At 36.0% G+C, this 25031-nt stretch overlaps 1 protein-coding gene across 1 annotated transcript in view; it reads right to left on the reverse strand.

Annotated features, from left to right (window-relative positions):
• COL14A1 (collagen type XIV alpha 1 chain) overlaps positions 1-25031 on the reverse strand; it is a 265739-nt gene that overhangs the window by 180386 nt on the left and 60322 nt on the right. The window contains exons 6-9 of the mRNA XM_024129388.3: positions 8742-8897; positions 7694-7813; positions 5989-6153; positions 3183-3344 (exon numbers count right to left, since the gene is read on the reverse strand). Coding sequence (XP_023985156.1) covers positions 3183-3344; positions 5989-6153; positions 7694-7813; positions 8742-8897 — 603 coding nt within the window. The remainder of the gene's footprint in view (positions 1-3182; positions 3345-5988; positions 6154-7693; positions 7814-8741; positions 8898-25031) is intronic.

Consider the following 25031-nt stretch of genomic DNA (forward strand, 5'->3'; position numbering starts at 1 on the left):
CACAGAAATCTCTTGCATTCCTATACACTGATGAAAAATCTGAAAGAGAAATTAAGGAAACACTCCCATTTACCACTGCAACAAAAAGAATAAAATACTGAGGAATAAACCTACCTAAGGAGACAAAAGACCTGTATGCATAAAACTATAAGACACTGATGAAAGAAATTAAAGATAATACAAACACATGGAGAGATGTATCATGTTCTTGGATTGGAAGAATCAACATTGTGAAAATGACTCTACCACCCAAAGCAATCTACAGATTCCATGCAATCCCTACCAAACCACCAATGGCATTTTTCACAGGACTAGAACAATAAATTTCACAATTCGTATGGAAACACAAAAGAACCCGAATATCCAAAACAATCTTGAGAAAGAAAAACAGAGCTGGAGGAATCAGGCTCCCTGAGTTTAGACTATACTACAAAGCTACAGTAATCAAGACAGTATAGTACTGGGTACAAACAGAAATAAAGATCAATGGAACAGGAAAGAAAGCCCAGAGATAAACCGATGTGCATGTGGTCAACTTATCTTTGATAAAGGAGGCAAGAATATACAATGGAGAAAAGACAGCCTCTTCAATAAGTGGTGCTGGGAAAACTGGACAGCTAAATTAATTTCTAAACAGTGAAATTAAAACACTCCCTAACACCATACACAAAAATAAACTCAAAATGGATTAAAGACCTAAATGTAAGGCCAGACACTATCAAACTCTTAGAGGAAAACACAGGCAGAATACTCTATGACATAAATCACAGCACGATGCTTTTTGACCCACCTCCTAGAGTAATGGAAATAAAAACAAAAATACACAAATGGGACCTGATGAAACTTGAAAGCTTTTGCACAGCAAAGGAAACCATAAACAAGATGAAAAGACAACCTTCAGAATGGGAGAAAATATTTGCAAACGAAGCAAGTGACAAAGGATTAATCTCCAAAATATACAAGCAGCTCATGCAGCTCAATATCAAAAAAAACAAACAACCCAATCCAAAAATGGGCAGAGGACCTAAATAGACATTTCTCCAAAGAAGATATACAGACTGCCAAGAAACACATTAACTATCCTCAACATCACTAATCATTAGAGAAATGTAAATCAAAAACACAAGCGGTATCACCTCACACCGGTCAGAATGGCCATCTTTAAAAAATCTATAAACAATAAATGTTGGAGAGGGTGTGGAGAAAAAGGAACCCTCTTGCACTGTTGGTGGGAATGTGAATTGATACAGCCACTATGGAGAACAGTATGGAGGTTCCTCAAAAAAATAAAAATAGAACTACCATATGACCCAGTAATCCCACTACTGGGCATATACCCTGAGAAAACCATAATTCAAAAAGAGTCATGTACCACCTTGTTCACTGAAGCACTATTTACAGTAGCCAGGACATGGAAGCAATGTAAGTTTCCATCAACAGATGAATGGCTAAAGAAGATGTGGCACATATACACAATGGAGTATTATTCAGCCTTAAAAAGAAGTGAAACTGAGTTATTTGTAGTGAGGTGGTTGGACCTAGAGTCTGTCATACAGAGTGAAGTAAGTCAGAAGGAGAAAAACAAATACCGTATGCTAACACATATATATGCAATCTAAAAAAAACCCAAAAAGTTTCTGAAGAACCTAGGGGTAGGACAGGAATAAAGACGCTGACGTAGAGAATGGACTTGAGGACATCGGGAGGCAGAAAGGTAAGCTGGGACGAAGTGAGAGAGTGGCATGGACATATATACACTACCAAATGTAAAATAGATAGCTAGTGGGAAGCAGCCACATAGCACGGGGAGATCAGCTCAGTGCTTTGTGACCACCTAGAGGGGTGGGATAGGGAGGGTGGGAGGGAGATGCAAGAGGGAGGAGATATGGGGATATATGTATATGTATAGCTGATTCACTTTGTTATAAAGCAGAAACTAACACACCATGGTAAAGCAATTATATGCCAATAAAGATGTTAAAATAAATAAATAAATAAAATAAAAATTTTTAAAAAGAAAATGGGCAAAAGATATGAACAGCTGTTTCATCAGAGGATATACAAATGCAAATAAGCATGTGAAAAGGTGTTCAACTTCATTAGCTATCAGGAAAATGAAAATTAATACCACAATAAGATAGCACTCCACACCTATCAGAATGACCAAAATAAAGTATAGTAACAACAAATGTTATGACCATGCATAGAAACTGGATCACTTATATATTGCTGGTGAGAATGTAGAATGCTACTGCCACCCTGGAAAATTGTTTGGCAGTCTCTTAATTAAAACTAAGCTACACATGCAATTACAGTATGATGAAGCAGTTGCACTCCTGGGCATTATCCCAGAGAAATGAAAACTTATGTTCACAGAAGTGCCTATGCATGAATGTTCATAGCAGGCTTTTTTGGTAACAGCCAAAAAATGGAAAGAACGCAGATGTTTTTCAATGTGTGAATTGTTAAACAAAGTGTGGTACATCCATACCATGGAATACAACGCAGCAATAAAAAGGAAAGAGCTACTGACACATGCAACTACTTTGACAAATCTCCAGGGAATAACCCTGAGTGAAAAAAGCCAGTCCTCATAAGTTACATACTGTATAATTCCATTTATATAACATTTCCAAAATGAAAAGTATTTAGAGATGGAGAACAGATTAGTGGTTGCCAGGGGTTAGGAAGATGTTGGCGGAGGGAAGGAATGTGGCTATAGAAGGACCACAGAAATGGTCCTCATGGTGACGTGAATGTTCTGTATCTTGTCTGCATGAACGTCACTTTCCTGACTGGGATATCGTACTGTAGTTTTGTAATATGTTATCATTGAGGGAAACGGGTAAAATATACATGATCTCTTTCTACATTATTTCTTACAAATTCATGTGAATGCTCAATGATCTCAAAATCCAACATTTAATTAAAAAACAAACATGATTGTCTAAATGCAACACCATGGACATATTATCTAGTAATTTGCAGTATCCCTCCCACAAGCCCATGGAACCTACCAATATACTCCCTTTTCTACTCTGATGATCCCTGTCTTGAGAGCACAAAGAACTGTTTAGTAAGTCAGTGTGAAAAATGATAAGAATTTTCATAATCCATGATAGATTTTTGCACAGAGTAATACCCATATAAGCAGAGCAACTGTGCTCTGTCATTCATTGTACCTTTGATCTCCCTGTCCTGTTCTTCCACCCTGGAGCAGACAGTCCTCGTCAGACTCTCCACAACTGTGTGCATCAGGTCAAATTCGGCGACATTGTACACATGAGTGCTGTCTGGTTCAGAGGCGATCTCCTGCAATTCATTCTCATCCGCGTTTTTCACCCCTGGCATTGAGGACAACAGGGAGGGTCATGACGGTCATGCCCCATCTGAAAAAGCAACTGCAGTGACCCCGACCTGCACCCATCAGTCTCCACCGCAACCAAAGCACCTGTACTTTAAAGAGGCACATCTCATGTCAGATTGTTTTTTAAATTCACTTTCAAAGTCATTTTTATTTTATTTTTTAATTTTTATTATCTTTTGGCCTCACTGCTAGGCATGTGGGATCTTAGTTCCCCAACCAAGGATTGAACCTGCACTCCCTGCAGTGGAAGGGCTCGTCCTAACCACTGGACCATCAGGGAATTCCCTCAAAATCATTTTTAAATGATTAAGTCTTAATTTTGTTCAGTACATCTTAACAGGAAGATGTATTGATGAAACTACCTTCTGTCTTTCATAAATATTGCAGAAGCAAGAGTAATTAAACCAGTACTCTACACTATCCGAACTTCAGGTTTAAATTTTTATAAAATTAGTTTACTTAAATTGAGACAGAAAATCCTTGGCCCTCTTGGAATTTTCTAGTCTATCTTAGCCATGGATGCTAACAATTAGAGTGTGCTTACTATGCCCCAAGCACTTCAATGTTTTCTATATATTAACACATTTAATCTTCACAACCAATCCTATGAGTTTGGCATTACTGTTTCTCCCATTTTAGAGATGAGTAAGCTGATGCACAGAGAGGTGGATTCACTTGCTCAAGGAAGCACAACCAGTAAGTATACAGCTGGGGTCTCACCCAGGCAGTCTAGATCCAAAGTCATATGCTCTTAACTACTATCTCAACCTGCCTCTCAGAAGATTACACATTAAAGTGAGTAAATATATACCAGTGAAATTAGAAATAGAAAAAGGGAGGCACAGGATTGGGTTTCATGGGTGTAAAGGTAGATTTCTCTTCCCCAGCCTTCAGTAAACAAGGAGCATTTCTTTAAAAATCCCAGTCATTGCAATTATCTAAGGATGTTAAAAAGAGGTACTATGGAAGCAAGGAAGAGAGATTACCTGGGGCAACATTAATTACTTCTTAGGTGCCCAGCTGTGCCATTTAATTTATCTGCCAACCTCAACAGATTGAGTAACAAAGCATCGGTTGTTTCTGAACTATTTGCTTTAGGGGGTTATAAGATAATAAATACTCCTGATTTCCAGGTAATTCCCAGAGAAAAAGTCCAAATCACATCTGAATGAGTTCACTTAAACTCATCCATTCATCATTAACGAGACCACAGAATGGAGAGTAAACACATAAATTAATCCCTTATTAGCGTAAGTCTTCTGCAGGGGTTTTCTTTGCTGAACAAAAGGATAGCAAAATAAAAAATAAAAATTAAATCAATCTCTCTAATGATCCTTGTCTGATGGACCTCTACAATAGTTTTTAAAATGCATAGTTGGATCTGTGTCCACAATAGCAAAATAACAGTGCATGCTGAAGCAATGAGCTTAATGTCAATAATACTTTTCATGGCATTTAGTTAAAACCAACAAGTTTGGATCATTTAAGAATATTCTAGAGAAGATAAACCCCAAATCTCTCTTTCTCTCTCACCTCTCCAAACAAAACAGTCTGTTGTAAAGAGCACGGAAAAGTGAGGAAATGGTAATCATGACTTGGATGGAATTTGTTTTGTAAGGATTTTGCCTTGTTCATATTTATGCTCCAGCACCTACCAAAATGCCTGCCACCCAGCAAAGAAGCAAATACTTCTCAAATGAAACATTCTATAAACCACATTTTGAGTAACAAATCTAGAAATCAGTCAGAGGAATTGTCTCTATTTTTTTTTTTTGTCAGTCTCTACTAAATAGAAGGCCTTCCTATCGCCAACGAAAATGTAAATAATTTAATCAAGAGCAAAATTGCATCAACTAAATATTTTGCAGTTATTCTGAGTGTGTGCCATACATATTCTTCCCACAAACCGATACCTTATAAAGGGTTATTTTCAAAGAAATAATATTGCATATCTACAATTCTTTGCTTTCTTAACTACAAGACCTTAATTCCTTGAAAATGATCAATTGGTTTCTCTCTACAGTATCAGAGAAGAGATAGCTATAAAGTGATACTAAAGAGAAAAGTCTTGACTAATTAAATGGTAACGAATATGTACCTAATCTTTGCACTTTATGCTTTTCACAACATTTTGTGTGTGGTATCTCACCTAGAGATCCTCACACCATAAGATCCATCACTTCCATTTTTAATGTAAGGAAGTGGGGCTCAGATCAAATGACTGGCTATGACTAGAGCCAAGGGGGGAAAAGGCCAGGGGGAGGCGGAGGGATAAATTGGGAGATTGGGATAGACATATACACACTACTATCTATAATATAGGTAATTAATAAGGACCTACTGTAGAGCACAGGGAACTCTACTCAATACTCTGTAATGACCTATATGGGAAAAGAATCTAAAAAAGAGTGGAGATATGTGCATGTATAACTGACTCACTTTGTTGTACAGCAGAAACTAACACAACATTGTAAGTCAACTATACACCAATAAAAAAAAAAAAAGACCTGAAAGTGTTCTGGTCTCCTGGCTTTCAGTGGAGTGTACTTTGCATCATATATAGTTTTAAGTGGTTGTGTGTCTGTGTCCATTGTTGAAACAGGATCATAATTAACAAATACCTATGGCAAACAGTTCTACACCAGATTCACGAAGGTTTCTGGATGGTGGAATAATGTCATCTTGGGATTTCCCGTCTGTGATTAAAATGCCAATTTTGGACACTCCAGTCCTTGCTCCTGCTTCTGGTTTAAAGCTGTTTTCAAAGACGTAGTTCAAAGCAAGACCTAGGAGAAAACAAGAAAAAATAAATACAAACCAACCGTCTCTCATAAAAAGCCTGCCAATTCTGCAAAATGTAACCACAAGATGAGTAACTTAGAAAGTTAAAAGAGTTTTTATTAGATGTGCACTTTCATCTTCATTTTTACAATAAACTATTCTTTGACAGATCCGATGAAAAACTAAAATCCACCAAAACAGAGGTAATAAAAAATAGCTGAACAGTGCATAATCTCAGAAACTAACATTCATAAAGAACACTGAATTCATATCAAATGTATATCAACAGATCTGTGTACAAGAAAATCTAAACCTTTATAATTAAGGATAAAACAAGAATACCCACAGAAGCAAATGTCCCAAATATCATGACTACATTTTCAATTTTGTTCATGATGATCTAAAAAAAACCCACAAATTCTCTTTCTCTGTTTTATAGAGGTAGAAGGGGCAGATCTAAAATGATAGTTGAACTTCTGCCTTTTGAGTCTGACACTTTTCACCCAGAAAAAAAAAAAATACCAAATATTGTTATAGGATTAGTGCCTAATAAAGTTTTGTTGTATTAACAAAAAGCTTGTGAGATTAAACCTGCAATTGGCAAAGCAATTATCAGGATTTCAGTGGTTTTACTTAAAATTCAATGACAGCATCTCTATTATTTAAACTGAGCATCCACATTGTGGGCCCACAGAAGGAAATAGCATGTATTAGGGTTTAAACCTGTGATAACCCTTTGTGGTTGGGTCATGGATAATTGTAATCTAAATATTCTTACATTACAGTTGTTCCTTGATATCCACAGGGGGATTGGTTCTAGGACCCCCTGTGACACCCAAATCCATGGATACTCATGTCCCTCATATAAAATGGAGTAGTATTTGCATACAACCAACGTGCATCCTCCCGGATACTTTAAGTCATCCCTAGATTACTTATAATACCTAATACAATGTAAATTGTCTGTAAATAGTTACCAGCATGCGACAAATTTAAGTTTTGCTTTGGGGAAATTTCTGGAATTTTCTTCCAAATATTTCTGATCCCTGGTTGGTTGAATCTGCAGATGCTAAGGGCCGATTGTACTAATTTATCAAAAATATTGGTGAGCCAAAGCTCCATAAATATTTCCATGATAACTACTGATTGCAGAATAAGGGTAAAGAAAATATCTTCCTTGAAAATTGGTAGAAATTTGTTTTTATTTAATTGACAGCATGACTGGAGGAAAAACAGGTGAAGAGGAAGAAAAATGAACTGACAAAGTCAAGACAGCTACTAAAGTCTGTCAGTGTCAGGGACTGCTCAGTTCTCTTCTAGTTCAACCAAGCCCTTCCTGGGACATTATATTCATATAGCAAAAGGGATGAGATGTCTAGGTTTTAACTCTTAAGGCTAGGTTTCAGAAAAGAGCCATCTAAGAACTTTATATGCTAGTTTGGTTTAAAAATACTATGCTAAGACATGCAAAGTGGCAAAATGAAGTAATAAAACTATTCTTCAGCAAGATATGTTGCTAAAAATGTGGACTAAACAAAAACATACCTGTTAGTGTATTTCCTCCCTTGTATGGTAGATTTCGGACAGCTTCGATCACCTCATCTTTTGTGTTAAAAGCATTCAAGTGCCATTCTATTCTGGGGTCGCCGCTATACTGTGCAAGACCTGGAAAAGAAAGATGAGAAAGCCCACCCAGAAATGATGGGTTACTCAAAGATCTAGTGGACCATTCAAGAAGCTAGAATGACGAAGGGCCTAATCTTTGCAACATTTTTTTCTCTGCCTCACTATGTACTTTCAAAATGAGTTCTTGACATCAACTTAAGGAATTTTCAACATAGCTGGGGGCTGAAGGAATGTATATATTTTCTAGCCATGTAGAAGTGAGCACCCAATCAGGTACTTAGCATTTTTTTTTAAAGTCTGATCATGTTTGTAGATAAAAGGTCTAGATTTATTTAATTTTTTTTATTGAGGTAACATTGGTATATAACATTATACCAGCTTCATGTGTACAACATTATATTTTGACTTCTGTATACATTGTAGTGTTTGTTTTTTGTTTTTATTCCCAAAGGAATGAGTTTTCTTTATGGCTATTTAGAAGGGAACCTAGGAGACTTTATAGAATAAAATGGATATGTTGCTCAATGATTTACACCGTTTTTTTTGCTTTTTATCTCAGCTAGAATTAATTTGGCAAAGATTACCTTGTACTATAAAACATTTTCCAATTGTTAAACATTTCAATGGATTCAGCTGTGTTTTTTTAAAATAAAAAGAAAACTTTTACCCAATAAATTCTTAAACAAATGGTAACTTTAAAATTATTATTATTATTATTATTAAGCAGAGAAGATTTTGGCTTTCCAGAAAATTGAAATGTGTTCAATAATTAATTGAGTGACACTGTCATTAGCAAAAAATAGTAGAAATAAGTATTTATTGATGCAAACTTGCCCTTTTGGGAATATCACTATTGTTAAACCTGTAATTCTGAAAACCATTTGGTAAAGAATCTTTGAAATTTCTTAAGAAGCTTCCTGGTGGTTTTACACCGGCAGCAGACTGCTGTTAATGGTAGAAGATGTACCAATTCGTGTCTTCTCAGAGCCCACGTCGAATGCTGTAACCAGGTTTTCCAAAAAAGACCGAACCAGTCTGAAGTTGAATCTTCCAATACTCCATGAGCCATCAACCAGGATTACAATATCAGCAACCGCTGGAGTTTGACAGAAAAATTTCACTTCTGCAAAGTACAGACCAAAAAAGTATCTGTGTTACTGTTGGAACTTTTAAAAGAGTGAGTTTATTTGAAGTCTTTCAGATAATTTGGTGCGAAGAATATAATAAAGTTTCCATTAAAGCAACCATATTTTTATAACCATTCTTTTAAATGCATTTTTACCAGGAAAAAAATGTGGTAACAGCTGGCAGCAGAGCCAATGTTCTGGAAAGAGCAAAACACTGGCAGGTTCACACCATCTCAGCAACTCAAGCTTTCTGCATATTTTAAAAAGTAGCGTCTGTGCAAAAGCATCCAGTTTGGGTTTTAGTCTGTAGCTTCTTTCCAGGAAAGGTCTTAGCAACGCCCGTGTAGAGAGTCAACAGGGATGGGAAGATAGCCAGGAAGCAGAGAGGCGGCTCGCCCATTCTGATAAGTCTATGCTAGAGGAAGTCAGTCATAAGAGAAGAAAACATGGGCTTCCTGAATTCAAGGAAAAGGCAGGGCCGTGCATTTAACCTAAGAAAGGTACACAGACCTTTGCTAAAATAGGAAGGGTTTGTGGAAGAAGAAAATTGGAAAAGAGCCCAAGAATTTCCCCCAATTCAAATGTTTTTACATATTGTGTCTATGTGACAGTAAGATTTTATCCCTAAAAGTCATTTAAGTAATTGATTTTTTAAATTAAGTTTCAGAATAAGGATCTAGAAAAGGATGCCTGGTGGCTGGAGTGGCACTACCTTAAGCTTTGCCCTCAGGGAATGTCCTAGCCCACAGTGATTGCAGGCAAGATGCGAAGGGCAAACAGCTGTCTTTGCAATAAAGGGGGTAGGTCTGTGCTGGATGAGGTGAAAACCACCACTTACATTCACACAGAACCAGAATACTAGAATATTCTTAATGGGTTTAAGAATCCTTAAAAATGTCACAGTACTGTCAGCATCTTTACCAGCAGTGCTTTTTACTGCAGTTTGTGCTTCCCAAAGGATGGCTTAACTTTGCTGAATTTTCATATTAGCACTGGAGATCAGGAATATTGTGTGTGTATATGTGTCCATGTCAACCTCTTGAAATGCCCAGCAAATCCCTACTTTGCTTTCTAACATTAAAATGACAATAAAACAGAATTTAAAATATAATTTATATAGTGAAAAGCAAAATAAAGAAGTGTTCATAAATAAATTGAATATATTTTTTTCCTGGCGGGGAAATAGTTGAACTACTATGTTTAATATATATCTCAGTTTAATATATATCTTTGTACCTACTGGCCACATTTAGTTAAAATTATCTTGGCTCTTCGTTTTTTTCACATTTGTGGAATACCTAGATCCTTTTACCAGATGGGGAAAAAATGTATTTGCCAAGGAAATACTCAGATACTCATTATGTAAGCTAAACAATACAGCTCAATCCAAAGTTTATATATTACATTTTTGGGCACCAAATCTCCCTTCTTTAATGACCAAATACAAAGCCACCACTAACTTAGGAGTCAGCCTTCTGTACCACACTAAAAAGTTCTAAAACAGAGCAATGCAAGAAGTCATGGGGTAGAAATTAGTCTGTGCTTTGGAAATAATCAGGGAAAATTAAAGTCTTAAGAAGCTTTAAGAATCTATTTCTCTCAATTTTTATGGGGAAACTTACCTGAAATGAAAAGTAGTTTTCTTTTTCTTCCAAAACTATTGGGGATATTATTTCATTTTTTAATTGTTTGGGTACACTGCAGACAGGGTCTTACAAAGGGAGCAGTTTCTCTTTGCTTATTTAGAAGAGGGCTATGAAAACTGGTATTTTCCATTTTAAAATTGTTTCCAATAAAAATATTGTGTTAACTTAGCTCATTCAAGTCATTCTGACTTGGAGATAAAAATTCTAGATATCTCCAAAGTAAGATAGAAAATTAATTGAATAGAAATTAGAATACTGATAACTTTAGTGATATTAAATTTTTTTAAGTTGTTCATCAAAAGACACCTTAAATAAAATAAAAAGATAAGTTATGACTGGAAGAAGACATGTACAAAATAAAAAACTGAAAAAGAATCAGCATCAAGAATACATAAATAAATAAAAAGCCATGAATAGATACTTCAAAGAATAGGAAATATATAATATGGTTAATAAATGAATGAAGAGAATGTTTAACTACATTGGTGATCACAATAATAAAAAAATCAAGATCATGATGAGGTACAATTTGTACTCACTCAACTGGAAAAAATAAATTTAAAAGCATTTATGATTACTGCTAAGATAATGAAATATTTAGGTATATACTTAAAACGTGCAAGATCTGTGTGCTGCAAATTACATTACTAATAGAAGTCAAAGAAGACATAAATCAATGAAGAAGTCTACCATATTCATAGACAGGAAGACTGAACATAGAAGAGATGTCAATTATCCCCAAATTGATCTATAGGTTTAATGCAATTCCTATCAAAATCCCAGAAAGGTTTTCTTAAGACATAGACAAGCTTATTCTAAAATTTATATGGGAAGGCATAGACCCCAGAATAGTTTTTTAAAAAGTCATGACAAAGAAGAATAACATGGAAGGAATCATTTTACTGGGTATTCACCCTACTTACTGTACATAAGCAATGGGTATTTCAGAGGGTTAGACACACATATCAATGAAAAGGAATAGAAAAGCCAAAATAGACCCATACAAATATGCTCAACTATATGATTTTATATCTAAATATGATTTTAGACAAATGTTCAAAAGTACTTCAACAGATGGTGCAAGAGCAACTGGATATCCATGAAAGAAAAAAGGAAGGAAGGAAGGAAGGGAGGAAGGAAGGAAGAAAGGAAGGAAGGAAGGAAGGAAGGAAGAAAGAAAGAAAGAAAGAAAAGAAAGAAACTTGACCTAAACCCTATACTTTATACCAAAATTAATTCAAAGTGGGTCATCAACTTAAATGTAAAAAGTAAAATTATAAAGCTTTAGGAGAAAAGTAGAAGAAAATCTTTGGAACGTAGGGCTAGAAGAAGAGTTCTTGGAGTCGACACCAAAAGTACAAACACATAAAAAGAAAGTTTGATAAACTGGACTTCATCAAAATAAAATACTTTTGCTATGTGAAAGCTCATATGAAGAAGATGAAAAGACAAGCTACAGACTGGGAGAAAGTATTTGCAAACCACACACTCAGCAAAGGATTAGTATCTAGGTTATATAAAGAACTCTCAAAACTCACAAGCAAATAAAACAAAACAATCCAATTAGAAAATGGGTAAAACCTGAACAAATATTTCATCATAGAAGGTATATAGATGGCAAATAAGCACATGAAAATATATTCAACATCATTAACCATCAGGAACATGCAAATTAAAAGCACAATGAGATTTCACTGTACACACCTATCAAAATGGCTAAAATAGAACATAGTGATAACAAATGCTGGCATGTATGTATAGAAACGGTATCACTCACACTTTGTTCATGGGAATATAAAATGGTACAACCACTCTGAAAACAGTTTGGCAGTTTCCTTAAAAAGTAAACAAAAAATTACCATACAATCCAGCTATTACACTCTTGGACACTTATTCCAGAGAAGTGAAAACTTACATTCAGACAAAAAACTGTACACAAATGTTCATAGCAATTTGATTCATAACAGTCAAAAACTGAAATTAGTCCAACTAATTATTTTAAATGAAATAAATTATTTTTGCCATCAATATCATATTTAAAGTTAAACCAAAGGAGCAGAGGAAATGAATTCTTGAAATGTATTTTAATTCAGCTCTTGGCTAAACATGAACTTTATCTAAAATACAATTCTGAAAATACAGGTAGTACCAAAAAAAAAAGCTAGGCACTTGACCACAATTGAAGGAAAGCACCCAATACATGGGCTACATCGTAAATAAAAACAACACTCAATGTTACAGATTGAATCAGAAGGAACAATTCCCATTATGTAGTACACCAACTGTAGGTACAAGATAAGGAGGTCCAAAGAAACTAACAATTTCATATCTGAAAGTTATGTACATTGTTAGATTAAACATTATGCCCTCTACACTTACCTACTGACTTAGTCCTCATAACAGCTCTATAAGACAGGTATCATAATCAGTCCCATTTGCAGCCAAAAAATATGATATACATGGGCTGTGTGATTTGCCCAGAGTGCCACCGAGAGAAGAGGCAAAGCTTTGATTTGAACCCAGGTAATACATCTCCAAAATCTATGCTCTTAACCACAGGATATACTGACTTCAATAAGGTCCCTACATTACATCAAATTAGAAAGCAGGGGGAAAAGTCTCTAATATGAGGCGGTGTCCCCCCAGCACTTGACCCTGCTGTGTCCACAGGTAGTATGTGCCATTTGCAAGCATCACTGTCTAGATAACTTTTTTCCCTCCCAAATGTATGCACTTAGCACTTAAGTAGCCCACATGACAAGTGTCCCTTTTACTATAGTTTTACACCAATTTTACTGTGTTACTGACATCATGAGAAAATTTTATGTTGAAAATACAAGTTAATTCAAGGAATCTGAATTAGTATAAATCAGTCTACACTAAACCTATGTATATTAATTTCATATTAACTAATTTCCTGTATGAAATTTACTTATTAAAAATGTGTTTATTTAATATTTACTATATCCCAAGCACTCTTCTGGGCAACTGAGAATACAATTAAGTTCCTACCTTCCAGCAGCTTAAATTCTTAGTGAGAGGAAACAGACTAACAAAACAACATAATTTCAGATTTTTAAAAGAGCTTTATAGAAATAAACAGAGTGAAATAAAAAGTAGTGGTGTGGGGGGCCTTTGGAGGTGCTACTTTAGTTAGAATGGTATGAAATTACCATTTAAAGTCTTCTTTTTATATCATAGTATTCCTTTTGTTCTAATGGCATTCAAATTAAAGATGTAATTATAGTAAATAAAGAAATATTTACAATGTATTTATGGAGAAGGGTATTCATCAACTTAGTTAATTAAAATTGAAAAAGGGAGAATTGACAGAAGCAGCCTTTTTCTGCCAGGTAAACTCTTATTCATCCTTCAAAACCCAGGTTACACTCCACCAACTCCAAGAAGCTCTTCCAACAGTCCTCAGATGGGACTCATTACCTGTTCCTCTTACTGTCTCTGCATTTGTACATGGTTTATTGTACTCATAACACTGGGCTATTATAATTTGTTTCCATTTCTATCTCCCTGACTAGACAGAATTCTTTGAGAAGTGAGGGATTTGTGTCTTATGTTTTTATCCCCTTTGGCTGAGTACATTGACTTGTCTTGTTAAAAAAGAATTCTTCTTTTCACATAATTCATACCTACAGCAGGGCACTAGAAAAATGAACCATGTTGGCTCAATTAAATGTGGTCTCTCCCCTTGCCCTGCCACCCTACCACACTGGAAAAGTGGATTATGGTTATTTAGGGATCAGGGAGATTGTATCAGGTTTCCCTGTCTTCCTTGATATTTTCCCAATGCCAGAGGCAAATCTAAATGAAAGGGGAGCACATAATATTTTTACTCACATTATCTTAATATGCACTCAGAAAATCTCGTGATCATTTTCACCACAACTGGTCTGATACATTTAGTGGCTCTGAATTATTTTTCTCAGTGCCACTAGCAAAATATCCAGCTAGGCCACTCATTAACCACGACATTTGAAGGAAAACTGTGGTCACAGAACAATTTCTCACTTAAGTCTCTGGTAAGGTTGAGTTCAAGTTACCAAACTAAGAGCTTGCTTCCAAGATTGGCTTCAGCCACATCCCTGAAGATTTTTTTTTTTTTAAGAGTTAACATCATTTTACATTTGCAAAGAGCTCAGTGGTTCTAAAAGGATTTTTCAATACATTGGCATATTCTGATTCTTACAACATTCTTGTGGGGAGCCACGATTGTCCTCAATTTTCAGAAAATGAAATTGAGGTTCAGAGAGACAAATGAACAGTTCAGGCAGAGCCAGGACTGGGCACCAGGTCTTGTAAAGGTTTGGTTGCCTCTTCCATCATACTATGCTACTAGCACCATAGAAGACGTCCTCACATAATGTAACATGGGTGGCCACTAGTTATCTGTCATATTAATGTTACAACCTGTCCATCTATCAGAAGGGGAGGGTGTCCCTGGTGGCACAGTGGTTAAGAATCTGCCTGCCAATGCAGAGGACACGGGTTTGAGCCCTGGTCTGGGAAGATCCCACACACTGCGGAACAACTAAGCCCGTAAGCCACAACTACTGAGCCTGCGTTCCAGAGCCCGTGAGCCACAACTACTGAAGCCCACACACCTAGAGCTGGTGCTCCACAACACAGAGCCACCACACCGCAACGAAGAGTAGCCCCCCGCTCGTTGAAACTAGAGAAAGCCCATGCGCAGCAACAAAGACCCAACTCAGCCAAAAATACATAAATAATTTATTTATTTTTTTAAAAGGAAGGGGAGCAGGGGGTTAATTTCAGTCGTGTTCAGAGTCGACATTAATCGGAGGGCGCTTAGCGCTCATTTAGCCCAGTCTTGCTGGAGACGTACATTTTAAAGCATCCCTGACAGATGACTATCCTATCTAAAACACCACTCCCCATCACCCTCTTCCCTTATTCTGTTTTATTTTTCTTTGTAGAGCTTCTTACTTCCTAGAAATATACTATATAGCGTGATGCTTAATTTTATATGTCAACTTGATTGATCCATGGGGTTCCTGGACATTTGATCAAATATTATTCTTTGTTTGGGAGGGTGTTTCTGGATGAGATGAACATATGAATCCACAGACTGAGTAAAGCAGATTGCCTTCTCTAATGCAGTTAGTCCTCATTCAATTGATTGAAGACCTGAATAGAACAAAAAGGGAACTGCTCCTGCCTGACTGCCTTGATTGGAACATCGGACTCAAAACTGACACACTGGCTCTTCTTGGGTCTTGAGCCTACCATTTCTCAGATGGGAACTTACCCCATGAACTCTCTTGGGTCTCCAGCTTGCTGACTGCAGATCTTGGGACTTCTTAGCCCCCATCATCATGTGAGCCAATTCCTTATAATCAATCTTTTTCTATATTTATATATATCCTATTGGTTCTGCTTCTCTGGAGAACCCTAACAAATATAGTTATTCATTTATTGACTGCAGCAGATACTTTTCATTGCTTCCTTTTTTTTTTAATAAAAAGATCTCACATTTAGTGACTGCTTTTATCAGATGCTTTGCATATGTCTTTTCCATTTAAGCCTGATATTAATCCTATAAGACAGGTGTCCTTTTCACTCCATTGAAAAAGAAAGATTAAGTAACTAGAATCTTTCTTTTTCAATGGAGTGAAAATACACCAATCTTATAGGATTAATAACTTGCCCATCATGACACACTAAGCAGGTAGAAAAGCTGGAATTCAAATCCAGGACAGACTCCAAAGCCTGAGTCATTTAGCTATTGTGCTATTCAACTCATTGTTGTGTGACAATGAAAACACAGTGACCCAAAACCTATGGGATGCAGCAAAAGCAGTCCTAAGAGGGAAGTTTATAGCAATACAATCCTACCTCAAGTAACAAGAAACATCTCAAATAAACAACCTAAACTTACACCTAAAGCAATTAGGGAAAGAAGAACAAAAGACTCACAAAGTTAGCAGAAGGAGAGAAATCATAAAGATCAGATCAGAAATAAATGAAAAAAATGAAGGAAATGAGAGCAAAGATCAATAAAACTAAAAGCGGGTACTTTGAGAAGATAACAAAATTGATAACAAACAAAAGCCCAGGACCAGATGGCTCCACAGGTGAATTCTATCAAACAGTTAGAGAAGAGCTAAAACCTATCCTTCCCAATCTCTTCCAAAATATAGCAGAGGGAGGAAAAATCCCAAACTCATTTTACGAGGCCACCATCACCTCAATACCAAAACCGGACAAAGATGTCACAAAAAAAGAAATCTACAGGTCAATATCACTAATGAACATAGCTGCACAAATCCTCAACAAAATACTAGCAAACAGAATCCAACAGCACATTAAAAGGACCATACACCATGATCAAGTGGGGTTTATCCCAGGAATGAAAGGTTTCTTCAATATACACAAATCAATCAATGGGATAAACTATATTAAGAAATTGAAGGAGAAAAACCATATGATCATCTGAATAGATGCAGAGAAAGCTTTTGACAAAATTCAACACCCATTTATGATAAAAACCCTCCAAAAAGTGGGCATAGAGGGAAGTTACATCAACATAATACAGGCCATATATTACAAGCAACATGGTTCTCAATGGTGAAAAACTGAAACCATTTCCACTAAGATCAGGAACAAGACAAGGTTGCCCACTCTCACCACTCTTATTCAACATAGTTTTGGAAGTTTTAGCTGTCACTGTTTGTAGATGACATGATACTATACATAGAGAATCCTAAAGATGCCACCAGAAAACTACTAGAACTAATCAATGAATTTGGCAAAGTTGCAGGATACAAAATTAATGCACAGAAATCTCTTGCATTCCTATACACTAATGATGAAAAATCTGAAAGAGAAATTAAGGAAACACTCCCATTTACCACTGCAACAAAAAGAATAAAATACCTAGGAATAAACCTACCTAAGGAGACAAAAGACCTGTATTCATAAAACTATAAGACACTGATGAAAGAAATTAAAGATAATACAAACACATGGAGAGATATATCATGTTCTTGGATTGGAGGAATCAACATCATGAAAATGAGTATACTACCCAAAGCAACCTACAGATTCCATGCAATCCCTACCAAATCACCAATGGCATTTTTCACAGAACTAGAACAAAAAATTTCACAATTTGTATGGAAACACAAAAGACCCCGAATATTCAAAGCAATCTTGAGGAAGAAAAACGGAGCTGTAGGAATCAGGCTCCCTGACTTCAGACTATACTACAAAGCTACAGTAATCAAGACTGTATGGTACTGCACAAAAACAGAAATATAGTTCAGTGGAACAGGATAGAAAGCCCAGAGATAAACCCATGTGCATATGGTCACCTTATCTTTGACAAAGAAGGCAAGAATATACAATGGAGAAAAGATAGCCTCTTCAATAAGTGGTACTGGGACAACTGGACAGCTACATGTAAAAGAATGAAATTAGAACACTCCCTAACACCATATACAAAAATAAACTCAAAATGGATTAAAGACCTAAATATAAGACCAGAACTCAACATAATAAAGACTATATATGACAAACCCACAGCCAACATCATTCTCAATGGTGAAAAAGTGAAACCATTTCCAGCAATATCCTTTTTGACCCACCTCCTACAGAAATGGAAATAAGAACAAAAATAAACAAATGGGACCTAATGAAACTTAAAAGCTTTTGCACAGCAAAGGAAACCATAAACAAGCCAAAAAGACAACCCTCAGAATGGGAAAAATTTTTGCAAATGAAGCAACTGACAAAGGATTAATCTCCAAAACATACATGCAGCTCATGCAGCTCAATATCAAAAAAATAAACAACCCAATCCAAAAATGGGCAGAAGACCTAAATAGACATTTCTCCAAAGAAGATATACAGATTGCCAACAAACACATGAAAAGCTGCTCAACATCCCTAATCATTAGAGAAATCCAAATCAAAACTACAATGAGGTATTGCCTCACACCAGTTAGAATGGCCATCATAAAAAAAATCTACAAACAAAAGATGCTGGAGAGGGTAGTGGAAAAAAGGGACCCCTCTTGCACTGTTGGTAGGAATGTAAATTGATACAGCCACTATGGAGAACAGTATGCAGGTTCCTCAAAAAACTAAAAATGGAACTACCATACGACCCAGCAATCCCACTACTGGGCATATACCCTGAGAAAACCATAATTCAAAAAGAGTCATGTACCACCTTGTTCACTGAAGCACTATTTACAGTAGCCAGGACATGGAAGCAATGTAAGTTTCCATCAACAGATGAATGGCTAAAGAAGATGTGGCACATATATACAATGGAATATTACTCAGCCATAAAAAGAAATGAAACTGAGTTATTTGTAGTGAGGTGGATGGTGTAGAGCCTGTCATACAGAGTGAAGTAAGTCAGAAAGAGAAAAACAAATACTGTACACTTAAACATATATATGGAATCCAAAAAAAAAAATGTTTCTGAAGAACCTAGGGGCAGGACAGGAATAAAGATGCAGACGCGTAGAGAATGGACTTGAGGACACAGGGAGGGGGAAGGGGAAGGGTAAGCTGTGACAAAGTGAGAGAGTGGCATGGACATATATACACTATCAAATGTAAAATAGATAGCTATTGGGAAGCAGCTGCATAGCACAGGGAGATCAGCTCGGTGCTTTGTGTGAACTACAGGGGTGGGATAGGGAGCATGGGAGGGAGACGCAGGAGGGAGGAGTTATGGGGATATATGTATATGTATAGCTGATTCACTTTGTTATACAGCAGAAACTAACACACCATTGTAAAGCAATTATACTCCAATAAAGATGTTAAAAAAATATATAGGCTTATAAAACTTAAAAAATATACAAATAAAATAAAATAAAATGATAACTTCAGATATCTCTGAAAAAAATAAAAATAAAAAAACTAAAATGAGGACGTCTGAAAACTTACTTAAGGAAGAGCTATTATTTTTTTACCACTGGAAAATTCATGGATTAAGAATGATAAAATTTGTTGTAGGCCAATAGAAGAGGTATCAAAAATCCTTTAAAAATGTCTTATCAAGGGCTTCCCTGGTGGCACAGTGGTTGAGAGTAGCCTGCCGATGCAGGGGACACGGGTTCGTGCCCCGGTCCGGGAAGATCCCACATGCTGCGGAGCGGCTAGGCCCGTGAGCCATGGCCGCTGGGCCTGCGCGTCCGGAGCCTGTGCTCTGCAACAGGAGAGGCCACAACAGTGAGAGGCTCACGTACCACAAAAAAAAAAGAAAGAAAAAAGAAAATAACTCTGTGGCACTGACTATGTTCTAGACACTATATGTATTAACTCATTTAATGTTAATTGGGAGAATTCGTGTTTCAGGTAGGGAAAAAAAAACAAATGTGAGAGTAGGAGAAGTAGGATGTTTTGAAGGCATATATATGAGAGCACATCCTATGTGATTCTTATTGGAAATACCAAAATGGACAGCTGTCCTTAGACAAGCAGTGAATTACTCAGTTCAGTGAGTAATTCTGTTCCAACATACTCACAAGTTTTAAACATTCTAAAGCAAGGACTGGCAAACTTCTTCTGGAAAGGGCAAAACAGAAAATATTTCAGTCTTTGTAGGCCATCTGATCTCTGTTGTATCTGCTCAACTCTGATATTGTGGGAATGTAGCTATAAATGGTATATAAAGAAATAAGCATAGCTGTGTTCCAATAAAACCCAATTACACATTAAGAAAACAGAGGACTGGATTGGCCCATGGGCCATAGTTTGCCAACCCTTGGAAAGAATAACTTAAGCTCATCTTATTTTTTCCTCCTAAAAATCAAAGCATTGGGACCCTCCCCTTACCTTCTCCCTGCAAAGAAAAATAATTCATTTTAAAAAAATGCAAGGGCTTCCCTGGTGGCGCAGTGGTTGAGATTCCGCCTGCCGATGCAGGGGACGCGGGTTCGTGCCCCGGTCAGGGAGGATCCCGCATGCCGCGGAGCGGCTGGGCCCGTGAGCCATGGCCGCTGAGCCTGCGCGTCCGGAGCCTGTGCTCCGCAACGAGAGAGGCCACAAGAGTGAGAGGCCCGCGTACCGCAAAAAAAAAAAAAAAAAAAAAAAATGCAAAGAGGGTCAGAGATCTTAATTTAAAAATCATTAAGAGGAAAAAACAAGGAAACCCTATGCTACTTTTTCTTTCTATCTCATTATCTTTTTCAATCAAGTCCTGTATTCTTGTGCAAAACACCAAAAATAACTGGAGAAAGCTGTTTGGACAACACAGAAGAAATAGCAGTTGCTGCAGATGTGCCAGTATTATGCTCCAAGGCCAATACCACTTTTCTTTGGGAGTTGGATTTGGATTATTGAAGAAACACGTACAGTAGATGGCAAACAAGGAACTAACTGCACAGCAACTTTTGTTAATGATCTTAGCTCTTTACATCTAAACTAAACTTCTAAAATATTTGAACTACGTCCAATTGTATCTGAGCCACTATCAATGTAGACTCTTATACCAAAAGACTGTAGATTGTAGGGAAAATAAAGAGCAGAGTTCAATGTGAATCATGGAAGTATCACATCTTGAAAGAAGGGCTATGGAAAGAAGTACATCAAGTGAGTCGGTTTGCAGAGCAGAAATAGAGACACAGATGTAGAGAACAAGCGAATGGACACCAAGGGGGGAAAGTGGCGGGGTGGTGGTGGTGGTGGTGATGGGAGGAATTGGGAGATTGGGATTGACATGTATACACCAATATGTATAAAATGGATAACTAATAAGAACCTGCTGTATAAAAAATAAATAAAATAAAATTTAAAAATTAAAAAAAAAAAGTACATCAAGGCTTGGGTGGGGAAGACCTTTTTAAAATCTCCAGTGGGCCCCATTAACCCTCCCCCTCACTCTCCTGGGAGCCCTAATTCTGGCCTGAATTCTCACCACTGTTTACAACTTATTTCTTAAGACTATTCGCTCATATCACCAGGGCTCTCAGAATCCTCTCTGACCCTTCATATACCTCACCTAAAAGAGGAAGCCACCTTTTATCTACAAAATTCCTGAAAGTTTTTGCCCTAACCCAGGTCTTCATCACTGCAATAAATATGTTGAAACAGCCCCTAGTGAAAGTGGCTCAGGAAAGGCCTCTCCATAAACATGTGTTTAGTGTGTAAAGCAAATGAACTGCTGAATGAAAGGTCCTTCTGCAGATGTCCGTGAGGATTTATCAGAACATATATTAACGTTACTCTCACTTTTCACTGTTCTTTTCCCTGTGTTCAATTCACTTCACTCAAACCTATGTTTTAGAAGAGGAAGGTGCATCAGGGAAAAGAAAGGAGAACTGAGGACATTTTAGGAATATCTAGTTATAGCTAAATTCTGGGATCAAACTCTAATCCGTGGATGGAAGATAGGTTTCACCTTGAGTGCCATTCTTTAAGCACTGCCTGGCAAAGAATGCTAAGCCAAAACTCAGCCAAGAACTTACACTTAAAATCCTCCATAAAAGTATTTAGAAATTAAAAAAAAAAACACAGGGAAAGTAAATCAGAAATTAATGAGTTTGGTTATTTAAAGTTGGTGAGTAAAGCTGGGTGGAAGAAATAGGGGAAGTCATACTTCTTTTGAGTATTTCCGTTTTGTATACTTTTTAACTTTTGGAACCACATTAATGTTTTATGTACTCACAAATTAACCTGACTGCATTAAAAATGAATAACAAAACCACAGTGAACAGGGAAGAAAAGAACTAACCCAAGATCCTTTTGAACACATATTTTATTATATACCCCACACTAAAGACAAATATCGAACTCTAGTCAACAGACTTTTTGCTAAGTGTGTAAATTAGCAAGTTTGAAACTATTGTTATGATTGAGTATATAAGTAGATGCATTTAAGATATCGGGGGCCATGTTACCCAACTCTTTTGAAGAGAGAGTTGTAAATATGGAAAAAGAAATGCTAGAATAAACCCTGTGGTATGGATAGATGATAGAAACAAGGTACAATAAGATAGAGGATAAAAAGATAGATAGATAAATAGATAATGGACTGTGTGTGTGTGTGTGTGTGTGTGTGTGTGTGTGTGTATTCTCAGATAAGAGGGCCCAGAAGCATAAACACATCTAGTAACCACATTTTGGTATCTAAATACCATTCTTCATGAAAAAAACCCAACTCCTTGAAGAAGTGGTTGATTTCAGGACAGGGCACAAAAACTACAAGAGGAGCCTGGAATGCAAGGTTTGTGCCAGAAAGCAAGGAAGAGCTTCAAGAATGATGGGGATATATTAAAAGAGCATAGGAGACACCTTGAAATAGCTCCCACTGAGCAGTTCTGGAAGAATTTGAGCATCAAAATACATGATAGTAATGGATTATAATCCATCACATGAAATAAAAATTATATAAATAAATAAATATGGGAGAAGGGAAAGATCTCCCTTACAGTAGAATGCCACCTAATAAATGTAGAATGAACAATGAAGTTAGGAAAATTATCATTTCAGAAACATTATAGTAGCAACTGACTCAGGCAAGAATCATCAATGGATGTTAAAATAAGTGGGTAAAATGGTAATAAGAAAAACAATATTTACATAGTATCATATGAATTTGTAACATTGACAAGCTTGAGCATCCCCAAACAAGAAATTAACATAAAATGGTTCCAATTTGATAGCAACCAAGGGGCACCTCTCTGGAGTTGCTCACTCCTAAACCATGCTGTGAAGAATTCCCACAAAAGAGCTCACAAATCAAAGTGACATGTCAAACAAGAAAACAAGCACCATGAATGAAAACCAGTAAAGAAAAGAAAAGAAACATTTACCCCTAAAATACTTTAGATAATATAATTATTGGGTTCAGAATATAAAATAAACATGATTAAGACAGCAGAATAATTTTTTTAAAAAACACTAAAATGGAACAATGTACCAGATAAATTTCTAGCAAAATTTTCAAAAAATCAAATATAATTTCTAGAAATAACAGATTTACTCATTAAAAAGCACAGGCTAAAAAGCAGATTAGAAAGAGATAAAAAGGGTAATTAGTATACTAATAGAAAGATAAAGGAAATTACCCAAAATGTCATTGATAAAATCAAAGAGATAGAAAATGCGAAAGTTAAGAGACATAGATCATCAAAAAAGACTATCTATGATAAATATAATTTGAATACAGAGAGAGAAAGAGAGAAGAGAGAAAGAAATAGGTAACTGAGAAAAAGAATATTTGAAGAGCTAAAGGTTGAAAATCAGTGAAAGTTATAAATCCTGATTCTGGGAGCACAAAGAGATCTATAACAAGACTTATTGTAGTGATACAACAGAACACCAAAAGAAAAAGAACAGAAAGCCTGAAAAGCATCTGGAGAGAAAAGAGAGATTACCTGAAAAGGAATAAAGTTTAGACTGTCAACAGACTTGTCTTAAATGAGAGCCAAAAGAGAATGAAATATCTTCTAAATGATTAGAGACAACAACTTTCAACCTGGTACCCAGCTAGTCTTTCAAAACTGAGGGTGGGCTGCAGATATTTTTGTGTGAATAAAGTTAAGTGTACCACCACAGATCTTCTCTAAATGAAACTGAACACATGCAGAAAATCTGAGATGCAAGATGGAATAATGAGCAAAGAAATTTATAAACATGGGAAGTTCTGGACAAACAATGACTGTTAAAATTATAATTACTATAAATATTACACCTTCATGAGGCAAAAATTTTAAAATTAATGTATTTGTTATGAATTATGTAAAATATAGAGGGTAGATAATTGAAGTTAAAGTACTATAAAATTTTGTATTGGTTGGGAAATGGTAAATATACTGATTAGTTTTAGAGTTTGGTTTTGTATGCACACTAAAAATTTAATTATAATCATACACAAAAGGATTAAATACCTGCTAGTTCAGTAGAGGGGAAAATGTATTTTTTTTTTAAAGTGATCAATTTTAAGTGAATAAGGCATACATGGGGAAAATGTAGCATAATAGGAAGCATAAAATAAATGGCAAATCCAAAATGTAAGTGGACTACAGACACCAATTAAAATACAGAGATTGTAAGAGATGATTTTTTAAAATCCAACTAAATGCTCTTTAAAAGATTTACTCACCTTGAACCTGAGAACACAAATAGGGTGAAACTTAAAGGGCAGAAAATCAATATGTTATGTGACTATTAAACAAAATAGTGTCTAAGTCAAATATTGAATTACTAAGAATAAAGAAAATTTTTACAAAATAAAAAGAATTATTCACTAGGACAATATAACAACTCTTATTTTACATGAACTTAGCCTCTAATTAAAGCAAAATTGCCAGTTACAAAGAGATATGGACAAATCTCCCAGACACAGAGATTAAAATTTTTCTCAAGAACACATGCGATGGTTAAAAAAAAATTGACCACATTTAAACAATAAGTCTGAACAAATTTTTTAAAGATATTGGTACTATAATGCAATTGTTAGACACCAACAACAAATACATATCTTTT

This window comes from Physeter macrocephalus, chromosome 15 (genome assembly GCF_002837175.3).
Source record: "Physeter macrocephalus isolate SW-GA chromosome 15, ASM283717v5, whole genome shotgun sequence".
NCBI lineage: Eukaryota > Metazoa > Chordata > Mammalia > Artiodactyla > Physeteridae > Physeter > Physeter macrocephalus.